Consider the following 13,325-nt stretch of genomic DNA (forward strand, 5'->3'; position numbering starts at 1 on the left):
TCTCCCCGTGTCTGCGTGGGTTTTCTCCGGGTTCTCCGGTTTCCTCCCACAGTCCAAAGACGTGCAGGTGTTCGGTTCATAGATGACTCTAAATCACCCGTAGGTGTGAATGGTTGTCTGTCTCTGTTCGTCTCTATGTGTCCTGTGATAGACTGGCGTCCTGTCCAGGGTGGACCCCGCCTCACGCCCGATGTCAGCTGGGATCGGCACCAGCCCCCCCTCAACCCCGATAGTGATACATCAATCCGACAAACATTCAGGTTAATGTTTTGTTAGATATGAAGGAAACATCTGTGTACCTGGTGTGTGAGAGAGGTGTACAGCAGGTATCCAGCCTGTGTGTGAACGATGCCTTTAGGTTTGCCCGTGCTTCCCGACGTGTAGAGAAGAAACAGAAGATCTTCGCTGTCCAGAGGCTCCGCCGGACACACGGAGGACTGAGAGGACATCACCTGCAAGGCACCACAGAATGATACTTCCACATACTGGACACACGGGACAGATGGGACACTGACGGCTCTTTCACATACGCACTCCAGCCCTGAACTTATCCGCACAACACACGGAGGAACACAAATGTCCGACTCACAACAGGACACTAAACAGCTCCCTGAGTAATCTCCGATTGAGTGCAGCTCATTATGCAGAGGATTCACAACAAGTGACAGGGCGCGTTGACGCCGTTTCTATCATGCGGCTGACGGGAAACCAGAAGAATACAAAACATCCGAGGGTAAAGAAGAAGAAGAAGAAGAAGAAGGGTGATTTACAGGAGGACATGTTAGACTGGAGAGAGATTCGGACATGCATTTTTGTGTTCTTTCAAAGACACGTTTTACACAACTTCTCTTCAAATACAGGCATCCATTTTGTCATCTTCTTCTTCTTTTACCTAGCAAACCAGCTAGAGCTGCATACTGGTGCATGACCCACCAACTGGACCAGAGTAGTCTCATACGGCACCCTGATCAATCATCTCCCACATGCTCAATAAGTCAGGTATCATCCACGGATCAGGTGTCTCACCTCCTCCAGGGGGACGTCCATCTGTCCCATGGCAGCAGGCTCTTCTGTCCTCTGAGAGACGAACACGTGTCGGACGGTCGGACAGCTCTTCACTGCTGCGTCCACCGTAGCTTTCAGGTCGATGACTCGGCCGCCCCTCACGCCTTGATTACAGGTGACCACGGCTTTACACTGGGCTGTGAACGCAACACACGGCTGGTTTATTACACTGAACTGTGAAAACCGTCTGAAATGTACCATGAACGACACATTTGTCAATTTAATTTCTACAATTTATTGTTTCTTATTGATTTTTCTTCTTTGTTTGCTTCAATTTTGCTGCTGTAATAAGGAAATTTCCCCTTTGTGGCACTAATAAAGGAATATCTTATCTTATCTTATCTCTTAAATGATTATTTTGCAAGAAAATCCTAAAACTGTTGAATTGATGTCGCACTGAAGCTATAGATGCGTGCGTTTTGAAGCAGGATGTTAAGATCACACAACGTGTCTTGCTCGTTCTTTTGCTTCCGGGCTGATAAAAATAAGTTGCTGGATTAAACTCATCAGGTAAAAATCAAGCCCCCACCACAGCGACTTCCTGTTTGGATCAAACAGGAAGTGGCAAAAATGTCAGTTCTCTGAGTGTCCACTAGGGGCAGGTTTCATAACAGAGCAGTTTCTCATTGAGCCCCATGTTAAACAGGCCGTTTACACAGCATCATTAAACCTGTTTAAGGACAAAAGAACATTCTAGTCTGTGTGTTTAGCTCATATCTCCATGACAACACTGAGGGGGAGGGGCTAGTTTTTATTTTATTGGAGGTTAAAGTTTATGAATAATTAGGGGCGTGGCCTCTTGAGTGACAGCTAGCCTCTGGCCCTCACTTCTCCTCGGAGGTAAACGTCAGCCAGATGAACGTACACCCCTCCCCCCCAACGTCACATACATGCCCTTTTTGGTCAGAGGAAATGAGGTGAAGTCAAAGTCTGACAAGATGGAGACTCCCGTAGGCGAGGACGATTGGATCAAGCTGAGAGAACGGACCTCGACGGAGACGCTACGTCCATTTTTTATACAGTTTGTGGTGTTTTGGAAAATAGCACGGTGGCGTACATTTTGCAAGACGGGAGATTGAGCAGTTGCACACAAAACTAAGTGGTAACTACGAAGAACAGTAACTTATGTAACTTACAAAATTGACAAACATCATGTGTGTCATTCATGGCACAGTTCAAACGGGATCCGAAACTTAGACTTTTCTGAAACAAGCTCCAACAGAAGGAAGAAGGACTTGGATCAAAGTGTCTTTAACATGCTGGTACCTGACCGTCTTTGATGCGTTTCTCTGGTTTAATGAGTTTATGGATGCATGATGTGTACAACTGTTTAGAGCTGCAGTCACATGTGAACACTGTAACTGCGGTTTAATTGTTTCCACTCTTGAACTTTCTGTCCGTATTTTTAAATGCTGAATGAACCTTTGAGCTCTTTAAACCTGCTGTGGACCTTTTAAATATGATGGTAAAGCGTCTTTGTTCTTAAATAAACATCCTGCAGTCACAGACAGAATCCTGTTTCTTTGATCGGAGCAGACTTGAGGCTTTAGTTGACTTTATATGAGTTCATAAAAACTGCCACACACTCGGTGACTCAGTGTCTTGGCTCCAGAACAAGTTTCACTCGTTTGAGCACCGAACTCTTGGAAGAACAGGTAAATCTCCAGGATGTTGGTCATATTGTGTAATGAACACTGCAGCCACTTTACTTCCTTTAATCTGTACTTTATCTCAAAGACTCTGCATGTGTTTTAAGGTCATTCCTGCACACACACACACACACACACACTAAGGTATACACTCCCATCATGCACTGCTTCGCTTGCTGCTCAGCCAGCCATGGAAATGGCCCGTGTTTGGGTATGAAGGCAGCGACTGTTTCCAAAACACACACAAGGTCCTTGGGGCGCGTGTTTGACCTCCAGAGATCTGCCACTAACAGCTACAAGTTCAGGTCCCATCAGGGCTCAGTGTGATACTGAACGAAGGTCTGGGAACATGTATGGAAAAAATGAAACCATACACTAAACTTGGGAATTCTTCAACCACTTTGAAGACACTGTAGAGATGACGGGGGACTGTTGAGAGATGGAAACTCCTCCAGCGAGCTCTTGGGCGACTGTGGCTCAGTAAGAGAGTGGGTCGTCCTCCATTCGAGAGATTGGCGGTTCAATCCCCACCTCCCCCAGTCTACATGTCGAAGTGTCCTTGGGCACTGCACCCTGAATTGCTCCCCGCTGCGCATGGGTGTGTAAATGTGGTGTGAATGGTTACATTAGATTAGATGGTCTGTAGATGTCCACTGCCGTCTGTGTGAATGGGTGAATGTGACAAACACTGTGAAAGCGCCTTGAGTAGTCAGAAGACTAGAAAGGCGCTTTATAAGTACAAGTACATAAGTCCATTTGTTCCTCCTCTACAACACTTTGCACCGGCCTCTGCTCGTCGTGACCTTCTTGCTGCTGCAGTGGAAAACAGTTTCAGTTCAGCGGGCCCCTACTTTGATGTTTAACGTCCCCCCACTGCGACCTGTAACATATTTTCTCTTTCCCATCAGGGCTCAGTGTGATACTGAACGAAGGTCTGGGAACATGTATGGAGATCAAATATGAACAAAGTAAACAGCTCAGGTTTTTGTTTGACCTTCATGCTGCTGCAGCGGAAAACAGTTTCAGTTCAGAGGGCCCCTACTTTGATATTTAAACTGCGACCACACTCAAGAAATGTTTGATCTGCAACATATCTGTATTAATTTACCTGCTTATATATATGTTCAGCGTTTTTTTAATCACGCTATACGCTGATCTAATCCAGTTTGACAGTGGCAGGAATATAATTCAGGGGTAAAAAAATACAAAATCCTGTTATTTTACTTATGTTTTTGGCCTAAAACAGAGTTGACTTTAAAAAAAAACAAGCTTAAAGCAATTCTTACCTTTTCTGGCATTTTTACACCATCTTAAAAATGCTCCTTATAAGCGTACGGCACTAAACCGTAAAAGAAATCCACCAGGTGTTGAGAATCAAAAATATTCAGTTCTCATATATTTCTGATAAAAGTCTGACCAATCATTTTATTTGGTGGTAATAAAATGATTTGCGGAGTTTCCTGCCTCTCATGGTCGCTCCGTTTCACTTGCGCTGTTCATGCTGCGTTCAAGTGCCATGGGAAGTCCGAAGTTTCGGACCTCCAACAAGGCAAAGTGCACTGGAATGCCTCTCAAGGTGAAACCTCCTACTGGCAATTTCGGGGTAGGTCACTTTGCTAAGTTGGAGGTCAGAAAATTTGGACTTCCCATTGCACTTAAACGCAGCATTTGTCTCTCTACGCATGTGTCGGGGGGTTGAGAGAGGGTCAGAGGTCAGGCTGGAGGAACAGGGTGGGACTTTGGAGGGAATTGTGTGAAATATGCAAGAAAGGTAAGAATTGCATTAACTAAACTCCTCATGTGAAGTTTGAGGTCGCCTTTCGCACCTATAGTTCGGTGATGTGATATTTAGCAGGTATAATAAACCTGTGAATGTTCTCATGTGTCCAGGTCGTCGTTATCCTCAAAGCAGTTTCAGTCCAAAGCAACTGGACTTGGTTATTTGTCTAGGAAGACGTTTCACCTCTCATCCAAGAGGCTTCATCAGTTCATGTACGCAACTGACCAGGTTTGGACTGCACCAGGACCAGGACCAGGACCAGGACCAGGCTGGGACTGGACCAGGACCAGGACCAGGACCAGGCTGGGACTGGTCCGCAGGTTTAATGTTTACCATGTTCACCATCTCAGTCCAGCTGATTGAAGGACATTAGTTCTGCAGGTAGTTGGTCATGAACCAAAGTACTGGACACATTAAAATGTTGACGTGTTGATGCCGCTACATGGAGGAATGAGGGGAACATGAATGATGAGACACATTTTATCACAATACCTCCAATAGTTGTTGAGATATTTCATCAAAATTGACCAAAGTCAACTTCACGGTGATGAGAAATATGCTACAAAACCAAAACTAGGAACTAAAAGCAGCTTAAAAACCTCCGGAGAGCTCTGATTGGACGACAGGTCGCTGCTCCAATAAAACAGACGTGAATATGAACAAAGAGACTCACCATCCTGGATCCTCCCTGCCAGAGCCTCTGAGCTGAAGCCGGCAAACACCACGGTGTGCACCGCACCGATACGGGCGCACGCCAACATGGCCGCCACAGCCATTGGTGAAACCGGCATGTAAATGGCCACCCTGTCCCCCTTCTGGATCCCATGGCTCTTGAGGGTGTTGGCGAGGCGGCAGGTCGTCTCCAGCAGTTCTCTGTTGAGCAGACAACAGGAAACTGAGGATGACGGTGATGATGGTGATGATGATGTTATCTTTTTTGTCCTCCAAAGGAACATTTATTGCATGAGAATAAAATACATTACTAATAAAGTAGAGAGCAGAATACATTGTAACTATTTAATGATATTAAACAAGTAAAAAATAATGTTAGAAGTGATTGCCGGAGATTTAAATTCATATAAAGGACATTTTTTTTAACAGATAAAAAGAGTTTTTATGGCCTTGTACTTCTATCTGAATGTATTTTCACTTAAAGATATAAGATATGACAATCATAGAAGTCATCAAACATGCTCTTCTTTACCACCACCATAATGTATATCATAACTTAAACTACAACGACCTTTAACTCTTGTTTTTCCTGATTACCATCTGCAATTTGTAGTTATTCATTACCCAACAGTGTGTGACTGTAACCCTTCCCAGGTGAATATATGTTATATGACTGCAACACATCCTTTACATCGATGGTGTTGAGATAATTTCAGGACACAGTATGTTGATAAGATAAAACTCAGTATCATCTGCATAGAGGAAGGATGCAGATACTGTAGGCAGAGATATCTATATATCTTTCCTTTATTGTCCACATGTGGAAAAAAATCCCACAATAACACACAATAAATACACAACATGTCGTTCCATACACAAAGAAAGAGTAAAAAGGTGATGTACATAGCTCTAAATGCCTTCATGAGTTTAATATTGTAATTGCATTCTGTATGAATGACTTCATATGAATATTTTTCGTTGTTTTGGCAGCTCTATAGCGCCTACCTGAGGGGAGTTTTTTTTGCCAGGGGGTAACTGAGATCAGCCGAAATCCTATGTGCTTTCCGTTCAACTCTATCGTCATAAGTGTGGAAAGTACATCTACTCAAGTACTATACTTAGGGCGCACTCACACTGTCCATCCGTACCGTGCCCAAGCACGTTTCACGGCTAAAGTCTAGTTCGTTTGACCAGTGTGAGTGCAACCGTACCACGCCTAGGAGAGGTACGGTTGCCGGCCACGGCCCATTTGAGAGAGGTGGGCTTTTGTAAAGCACGTTTGCACATGTACGAGCACGAGCGTGCGCACGTGTACCAGCACGAGGCCTATGGTGGTTCTGAGGTCATTTCCTGTGCGCCTGTTGGGACATAGAAAAAAGAAGGAGGGACCATGCGCGGACATTTAAAACAATGGCGGTGAAAGGTTCACGTTGGTGTGATGCGGAGGTGGAGTGTTTACTGCAGATTTGGTCGATGAAAAGATTCAAAAACAGTCGACAAGACGCACAAAAACTCTGAGGTCTACGGAAAGATCTGGAAACAAAGCCACGCATCGCCATGACGTCATCAATGCGTGTGACGTGTTACGGCGCGATGACGTATAGGCAGCAAGAAGCATTCTCCGAGGCCCAGGTAGTGTGAGTACAAACGGGCCTGGAGGGGGGGACAAGGACCCTAAAGCACGGGGCACGGGACGGACGCACAGTGTGAGTGCGCCTTTAAGTACAATTATGAGGTACCAAACGTCCTGGAAAATTAGTTTTGAGAACTTTACATAGATGTCAGTCCCTGGGCTGTTACAGGCAACCGAGAAATTAAGTTAAGTTACGACCCGTTTGCCCGTTGGCAATAAAAACATTTACGTAAAACATGAGTACTTCTTCCCCCGCTGACTAAAGCACAGCACAGTATGTTGATAAGATAAGGATCAGTATCATCTATACGATAAACTCGTCACTGAGCAGATTAGATGAGTGCAGATGTTCTCACCTGTAGGTGACCTTCACCTCGGTGCCCGGTTCGTCTCGCTCCCAGATCAGAGCCACTCGGTCCGGATGTCTCTCAACATGGATGTCCAGACAGTTCACTGTTTACATACATGAACATATGTCAGGTTCAAGCAACCTAAAACATCCCAAACATAACAAAAGAGAGAAAGACAACAGCTATATGTTTTACTTGCAAGGAGAACGGACAGAGATGCGTTCAGTTACAATCTCCTACCGCTCTGAAGCACACTCTGCCGAGCCCTTTCTTTTTATTTCCTTACGGTGGTTCCTAGTTACAATATGAGGTCAGGGAGATGTCTGACATGTCTGGTAAATCAGTTCTGAAATGATTAGTTAATTAACTTATTAGTTGCTTGACATAAATGAATTGCAAACTCCAATCCTCTGTTTCCCACTTCACTGTGAAGTGAATGTTTCTGGACTGTTGGTGTAAAAAAACAAGATATTTGAGGAAGTCACGTTGGGATCTGAGGAGTTTTGAAGAGGATATTAACCATTTTTTATACATTTTATATGCAAAACAATTCATCTATTAATCAGGAAAGTAATTATCAGATGGTTTAATAAAGATGACATAAGTGCTGTGGTGTTCAATGTGGATGAAAATGTTTGCCGATTTTTACGTCACGTTGGTGACTCCGTAGAAAGATCGCTCTGTTACATTGTTCTTCCTGTTAGGGCGACACGGTGGTGTAGTGTCTGTGTAGTCTCCTCACAGCGAGAAGCTTCCCAGGTCGTGTCCCGGCTGGGGCCCTTCTGTGTGGAGTTTGCATGTTCTCCCCGTGTCTGCGTGGGTTCTCTCCGGGTTCTCCGGTTTCCTCCCACAGTCCAAAGACGTGCAGGTGTTCGGTTCATTGATGACTCTAAATCACCCGTAGGTGTGAATGGTTGTCTGTCTCTGTTCGTCTCTATGTGTCCTGTGATAGACTGGCGTCCTGTCCAGGATGGACCCCGCCTCACGCCCGATGTCAGCTGGGATCGGCTCCAGCACCCCGCGACCCCGACAGGGACAAGAGGCTGAAGATGAATGAATGAATGTTCTTCCTGTACGGTGCAGTAATTATCTTATATCTTGGAACCATTAGTCGGAAAAGTACTAAACACTGAAACTGTTCCTGATGGAAATGGTCTTCATTTATTCTGGGATTGAAAATTAATCCTAAAATGGGATTAAGAGCTCAGATCCTGTTTGCAGTCTCACGCAGCAGGTTCACAAAAAATCATTTCTAAATCCTCCTGTATCAGATCTGAAACAATGCAAATCATCCAGCTGCCGTTATTGGAATATTATTGGATTATCATCAGAGACAGAAAAACAACACAAAGGAGGATAAAACATACAAAACACTCGCTGCGGAAGCATCACAAATATTCTATCCCTATTTAGGTCATAATTATATATCTCAGTGATACTTGACACATGAAGAGTATTGAGCATTTTCTCATTTTTAACACAAAGCTGCGTCCAAATGAAGTCAATATTCCTTTAATGCAGCTCTGCCACACTGACGTCCATCTGTACAAAGGAGTTTACATGTTCTCTCTCACTCACAGCAGAAGAAGAAGATCTCCAACAGTATGACACAATTATGGACAAGAGTGAACAAGTCGCCATCACCGCGGTGGCGTCTCCCTCCAGTATCCGCACGACTGAATGGGAGCTGTCATTATGAGATAAAGGTTTGAATCCATGTAGACCGTACGGCCTCAGACAGGGGCGCTCTTCATGAGGTAAAGGTTTGAATCCATGTAGACCGTACGGCCTCAGACAGGGGCGCTCTTCATGAGGTAAAGGTTTGAATCCATGTAGACCGTACGGCCTCAGACAGGGGCGCTCTTCATGAGGTAAAGGTTTGAATCCATGTAGACCGTACGGCCTCAGACAGGGGCGCTCTTCATGAGGTAAAGGTTTGAATCCATGTAGACCGTACGGCCTCAGACAGGGGCGCTCTTCATGAGGTAAAGGTTTGAATCCCTGTAGACCGTACGGCCTCAGACAGGGGCGCTCTTCATGAGGTAAAGGTTTGAATCCATGTAGACCGTACGGCCTCAGACAGGGGCGCTCTTCATGAGGTAAAGGTTTGAATCCATGTAGACCGTACGGCCTCAGACAGGGGCGCTCTTCATGAGGTAAAGGTTTGAATCCATGTAGACCGTACGGCCTCAGACAGGGGCGCTCTTCATGAGGTAAAGGTTTGAATCCGCGTAGACCGTACGGCCTCAGACAGGGGCGCTCTTCATGAGGTAAAGGTTTGAATCCACGTAGACCGTACGGCCTCAGACGGGGGAGCTCTTCATGAGGTAAAGGTTTGAATCCATGTAGACTGTACGGCCTCAGACAGGGGCGCTCTTCATGAGGTAAAGGTTTGAATCCATGTAGACCGTACGGCCTCAGACAGGGGCGCTCTTCATGAGGTAAAGGTTTGAATCCATGTAGACCGTACGGCCTCAGACAGGGGCGCTCTTCATGAGGTAAAGGTTTGAATCCGCGTAGACCGTACGGCCTCAGACAGGGGCGCTCTTCATGAGGTAAAGGTTTGACTCCATGTAGACCGTACGGCCTCAGACAGGGGCGCTCTTCATGAGGTAAAGGTTTGAATCCACGTAGACCGTACGGCCTCAGACGGGGGAGCTCTTCATGAGGTAAAGGTTTGAATCCATGTAGACCGTACGGCCTCAGACAGGGGCGCTCTTCATGAGGTAAATGTTTGAATCCACGTAGACCGTACGGCCTCAGACAGGGGCGCTCTTCATGAGGTAAAGGTTTGAATCCCTGTAGACCCTACGGCCTCAGACAGGGGCGCTCTTCATGAGGTAAAGGTTTGAATCCATGTAGACCGTACGGCCTCAGACGGGGCGCTCTTCATGAGGTAAAGGTTTGAATCCACGTAGACCGTAGGGCCTCAGACAGGGACGCTCTTCATGAGGTAAAGGTTTGTGTCATTCAGTTTGTTTCCAAAGTTGAAGAGTCCCACTTCTGTTGGAGCAGCAGAGAATTGCACAGGTTCTTCCCGACTTCCTTGACATCGTTGTCAAATGTAAAGCTGCATAAAAAGTACGATTAAAAGTAGAAAAGATACATTTATCGCACGCATTCTGGAGGGCCACCGCAATAATGGCTGCGCGGCTAGATGGCGAAACACACAAACAGCTCGTCGGACTCGTCTATATTGCTGTACTGTGTTTTTCCAGTGGTGCTCACTCTCTTCATTCACTCTCTAGTTCACTCGACTACAGCTGCTTTCTCTCTCTCTCTGCCTCTGTCACGCCTCTTTTATACCTCACAGGTGCGGAAAACACTTCCCTACATCAGCGTATCCTCGCTAATCGCTCCTCCCGTGAAATGGAGAGAAGCGAGGAGCAGCTGCAGTTTTAGGATTTAGATTTATGCTTATTGAGCATTTTGTGTCATTTGTAGTTGCCGTGTGTATGTTTTTGATCATTCAAGGTCTATTTTCAGTCATTTAGTTTCCTGTAGTGAACTCCTCAAGTCAAACCAGGTAAATATTAATTAATTATTCATTTAGTATTGGAAAATTATCATTTATCTTGTTAATCACAGACTACACACGTCCTTGTTCATTCACACTGATGCACTTTGTTCCTGTAATAATAATAATAATAGATTAGATTAGACGGACTCATTAATTATAGTTCATTAAAGTTGTACTCTGTTAGGTTTTTTTATTTATTTAATTGCCTTTTAAGTTAATCTCTATCAAATAGTGAGTTAAAACAGTGGTGATTGATCATGTGACCCACTAAAGAAAGGAAGGAAATACCTCGTCACTGACAGTTATGCTGCGTTCACTTGAACTTCCAATTTCTGAGTCAGGCTTGTAGTAAGGACAGAAGTGTAACAGTAGTGTGTGTGTGTGTGTGTGTGTGTGTGTGTGTGTGTGTGTGTGTGTGTGTGTGTGTGTGGATTTAAGAGGGGAACATATGACACACATTCATCTTTCTACTTCCAGTCTGTCCCCTAAATGTTCCCCTCTTAAATCCACACACACACACACACACACACACACACACACACACACACACACACACACACACACACACACACACACACACACACACACACACACACACACACACACACACACACACACACACACACACACACACACACACACACACACACACACACACACACACACACACACTACAAGCCTGACTCAGAAGTTGAGATTCCCGATTACAAGTGAACGCATCAGCAGACCACACCTGTTCATATGGACCTTTTTTAAAGATGTAAACATAAAGTCCTGGTTTGTTTCCTGTTGCACTGGATGTGAATGACATCAGCTGACAGGAAGTTACCAAGGACCAAGGCTGTCGCAGCCATCAAAACAAAACCTCACAGATAAATGGATGCAACAATGTGTGTCTCCCAAGTCGCCCACACTGTACAACTGCATGTGCTGTGTTTATCATGTGCTACAAAAGCCTGCCAATAATAAACTATTATTTATATACTTATATACTTAATGATGGTGTATAACTGCAGTTTAAACTAGAATATAAAGTAATTAAAATGAGCTCTACCTTTTATTTTATCTTTAATCATTGTTCTTTCTCTTCAAGCACCTTAAATTAATTAAAAAACAAGCTAATAATAATAATTTCCTTGTCCTCTGCACACTTTTATACAATTATGTGTTATTTATATTTATGTTCTACCTCCTTGGATTTCACTATAGTTATTATTTGTTGTGTTTATACTGTATTTGTGTGTATTTTGATTTTTGCGATGTCAAAGCACTTTGTCCACTGCTGTTTTTAAAGGTGCAATACAAATAAAAGTTATTATTTAACACATCAATGCATTATTATAATATCAATGATTCTGCAGAATGAGTACTTTTTAAGTATGAGTCTGCCTCCCAATAATAAACTGAATATTTACCTGACAGCTTTATTCTTTTACAGGCTCAGATTATTAAGAAAACATATAATAAACTAATAAATGATGGTATATTATTGTAGTTTAAACTTGAATATAAAGTAATTAAAATTAGCTCTACCTTTTATTTTATCCTTATCTCATTGTTCTTTCTCTTAAAGCACCTTAAATTAATTAAATAAGCTAATAATAACAATTCCCTTTGTCCTCTGAACAATTTTATGCAATTATTTGTAATTTATATTTATGTTCTTCCTCTTTGGATTTCACTTTTATTATTATTTGTGTGTATTGTGATTTTTTCTTATGTCAAAGCACTTTGTTAACTGCTGTTTTTAAAGGTGCTCTACAAATAAAAGTTATTATTTAATACATGAATGCATTATTATAATATAAACTAATCTGCTTTATTCTATACTCTAACAGGTTCAGATTATTAGGACTACATATAATAAACTAATAAACTATGGTGTATTAGTTCAGTTTAAACTTTAATATAAAGTAATTAAAATGAGTTCTAACTTTTATTTTATATTTATCTCATTGTTCTTTCTCTTCAAGCATCTTAAATTAATTAAATTACAAGCTAATAATAATAATTTCCTTTGTCCTCTGAACTATTTTATGCAATTATGTGTAATTTATTTATTTATGGTTATGTTCTTCCTCCTTGGATTTCACTATTATCATTATTTGTTGTGTTTATTTTGATTTTTGCTGTCAAAGCACTTTGTTAACTGCTGTTTTTAAAGGTGCTATAGAAATAAAAGTTATTATTTGACACATTATTATAATATAAAGTACTTTTAAAGTCTGTTTTGAAGCCTCTGTTAGAGGAGCGGACAGATTATGGATCCGTCTCATCTCTCTTTACCGGACACGTTGAGTTTCCCTCCCAGGAACCAGCGGATCCTCCCGGTGCTGAGCTCGCAGTCCCGGACCCGGTGGAAAGGCTTCACCCAGCGGAGTCTGTCTGCGGCGGCGGATCCCCAGAACTGATCCGGATCCGTCACCGAGAGCCGGTACAGATCCCGGTGGGAGAGCCGGGACAGCTGGGAGCTCCAGGTGCCAGGTGCGGGCAGGGTGGACACACACCTGCTGCGGTGCGGTCCCGGTCCCGGTCCCGGGGTCCTGTAGAGGTTCAGGAGGGTCCTGAAGAGTCGGGTCCCCCTGCAGCTGTGAGCAGCCATGTTGATCCTCTGCATCCAGAGCTGTGACTGACTCCAACACCTCCTCTCTGTGCC

At 43.7% G+C, this 13,325-nt stretch overlaps 1 protein-coding gene across 2 annotated transcripts in view; it reads right to left on the reverse strand.

Moving 5' to 3' along the window:
- Nucleotides 1–13,273, reverse strand: part of acss1 (acyl-CoA synthetase short chain family member 1) — a 23,698-nt gene extending 10,425 nt beyond the window's left edge. For both annotated transcript variants that reach the window (XM_083922660.1, XM_083922661.1), the window contains exons 1-5: nt 12,956–13,273; nt 7,156–7,252; nt 5,168–5,367; nt 1,027–1,202; nt 300–452 (exon numbers count right to left, since the gene is read on the reverse strand). In XM_083922660.1, coding sequence (XP_083778786.1) covers nt 300–452; nt 1,027–1,202; nt 5,168–5,367; nt 7,156–7,252; nt 12,956–13,271 — 942 coding nt within the window. In that variant the 5' untranslated portion in view covers nt 13,272–13,273. The remainder of the gene's footprint in view (nt 1–299; nt 453–1,026; nt 1,203–5,167; nt 5,368–7,155; nt 7,253–12,955) is intronic.
- Nucleotides 13,274–13,325: the final 52 nt, after the last annotated feature.

This window comes from Echiichthys vipera, assembly GCF_963691815.1.
Source record: "Echiichthys vipera genome assembly, chromosome: 11".
NCBI classification, from domain to species: Eukaryota; Metazoa; Chordata; class Actinopteri; order Perciformes; family Trachinidae; genus Echiichthys; species Echiichthys vipera.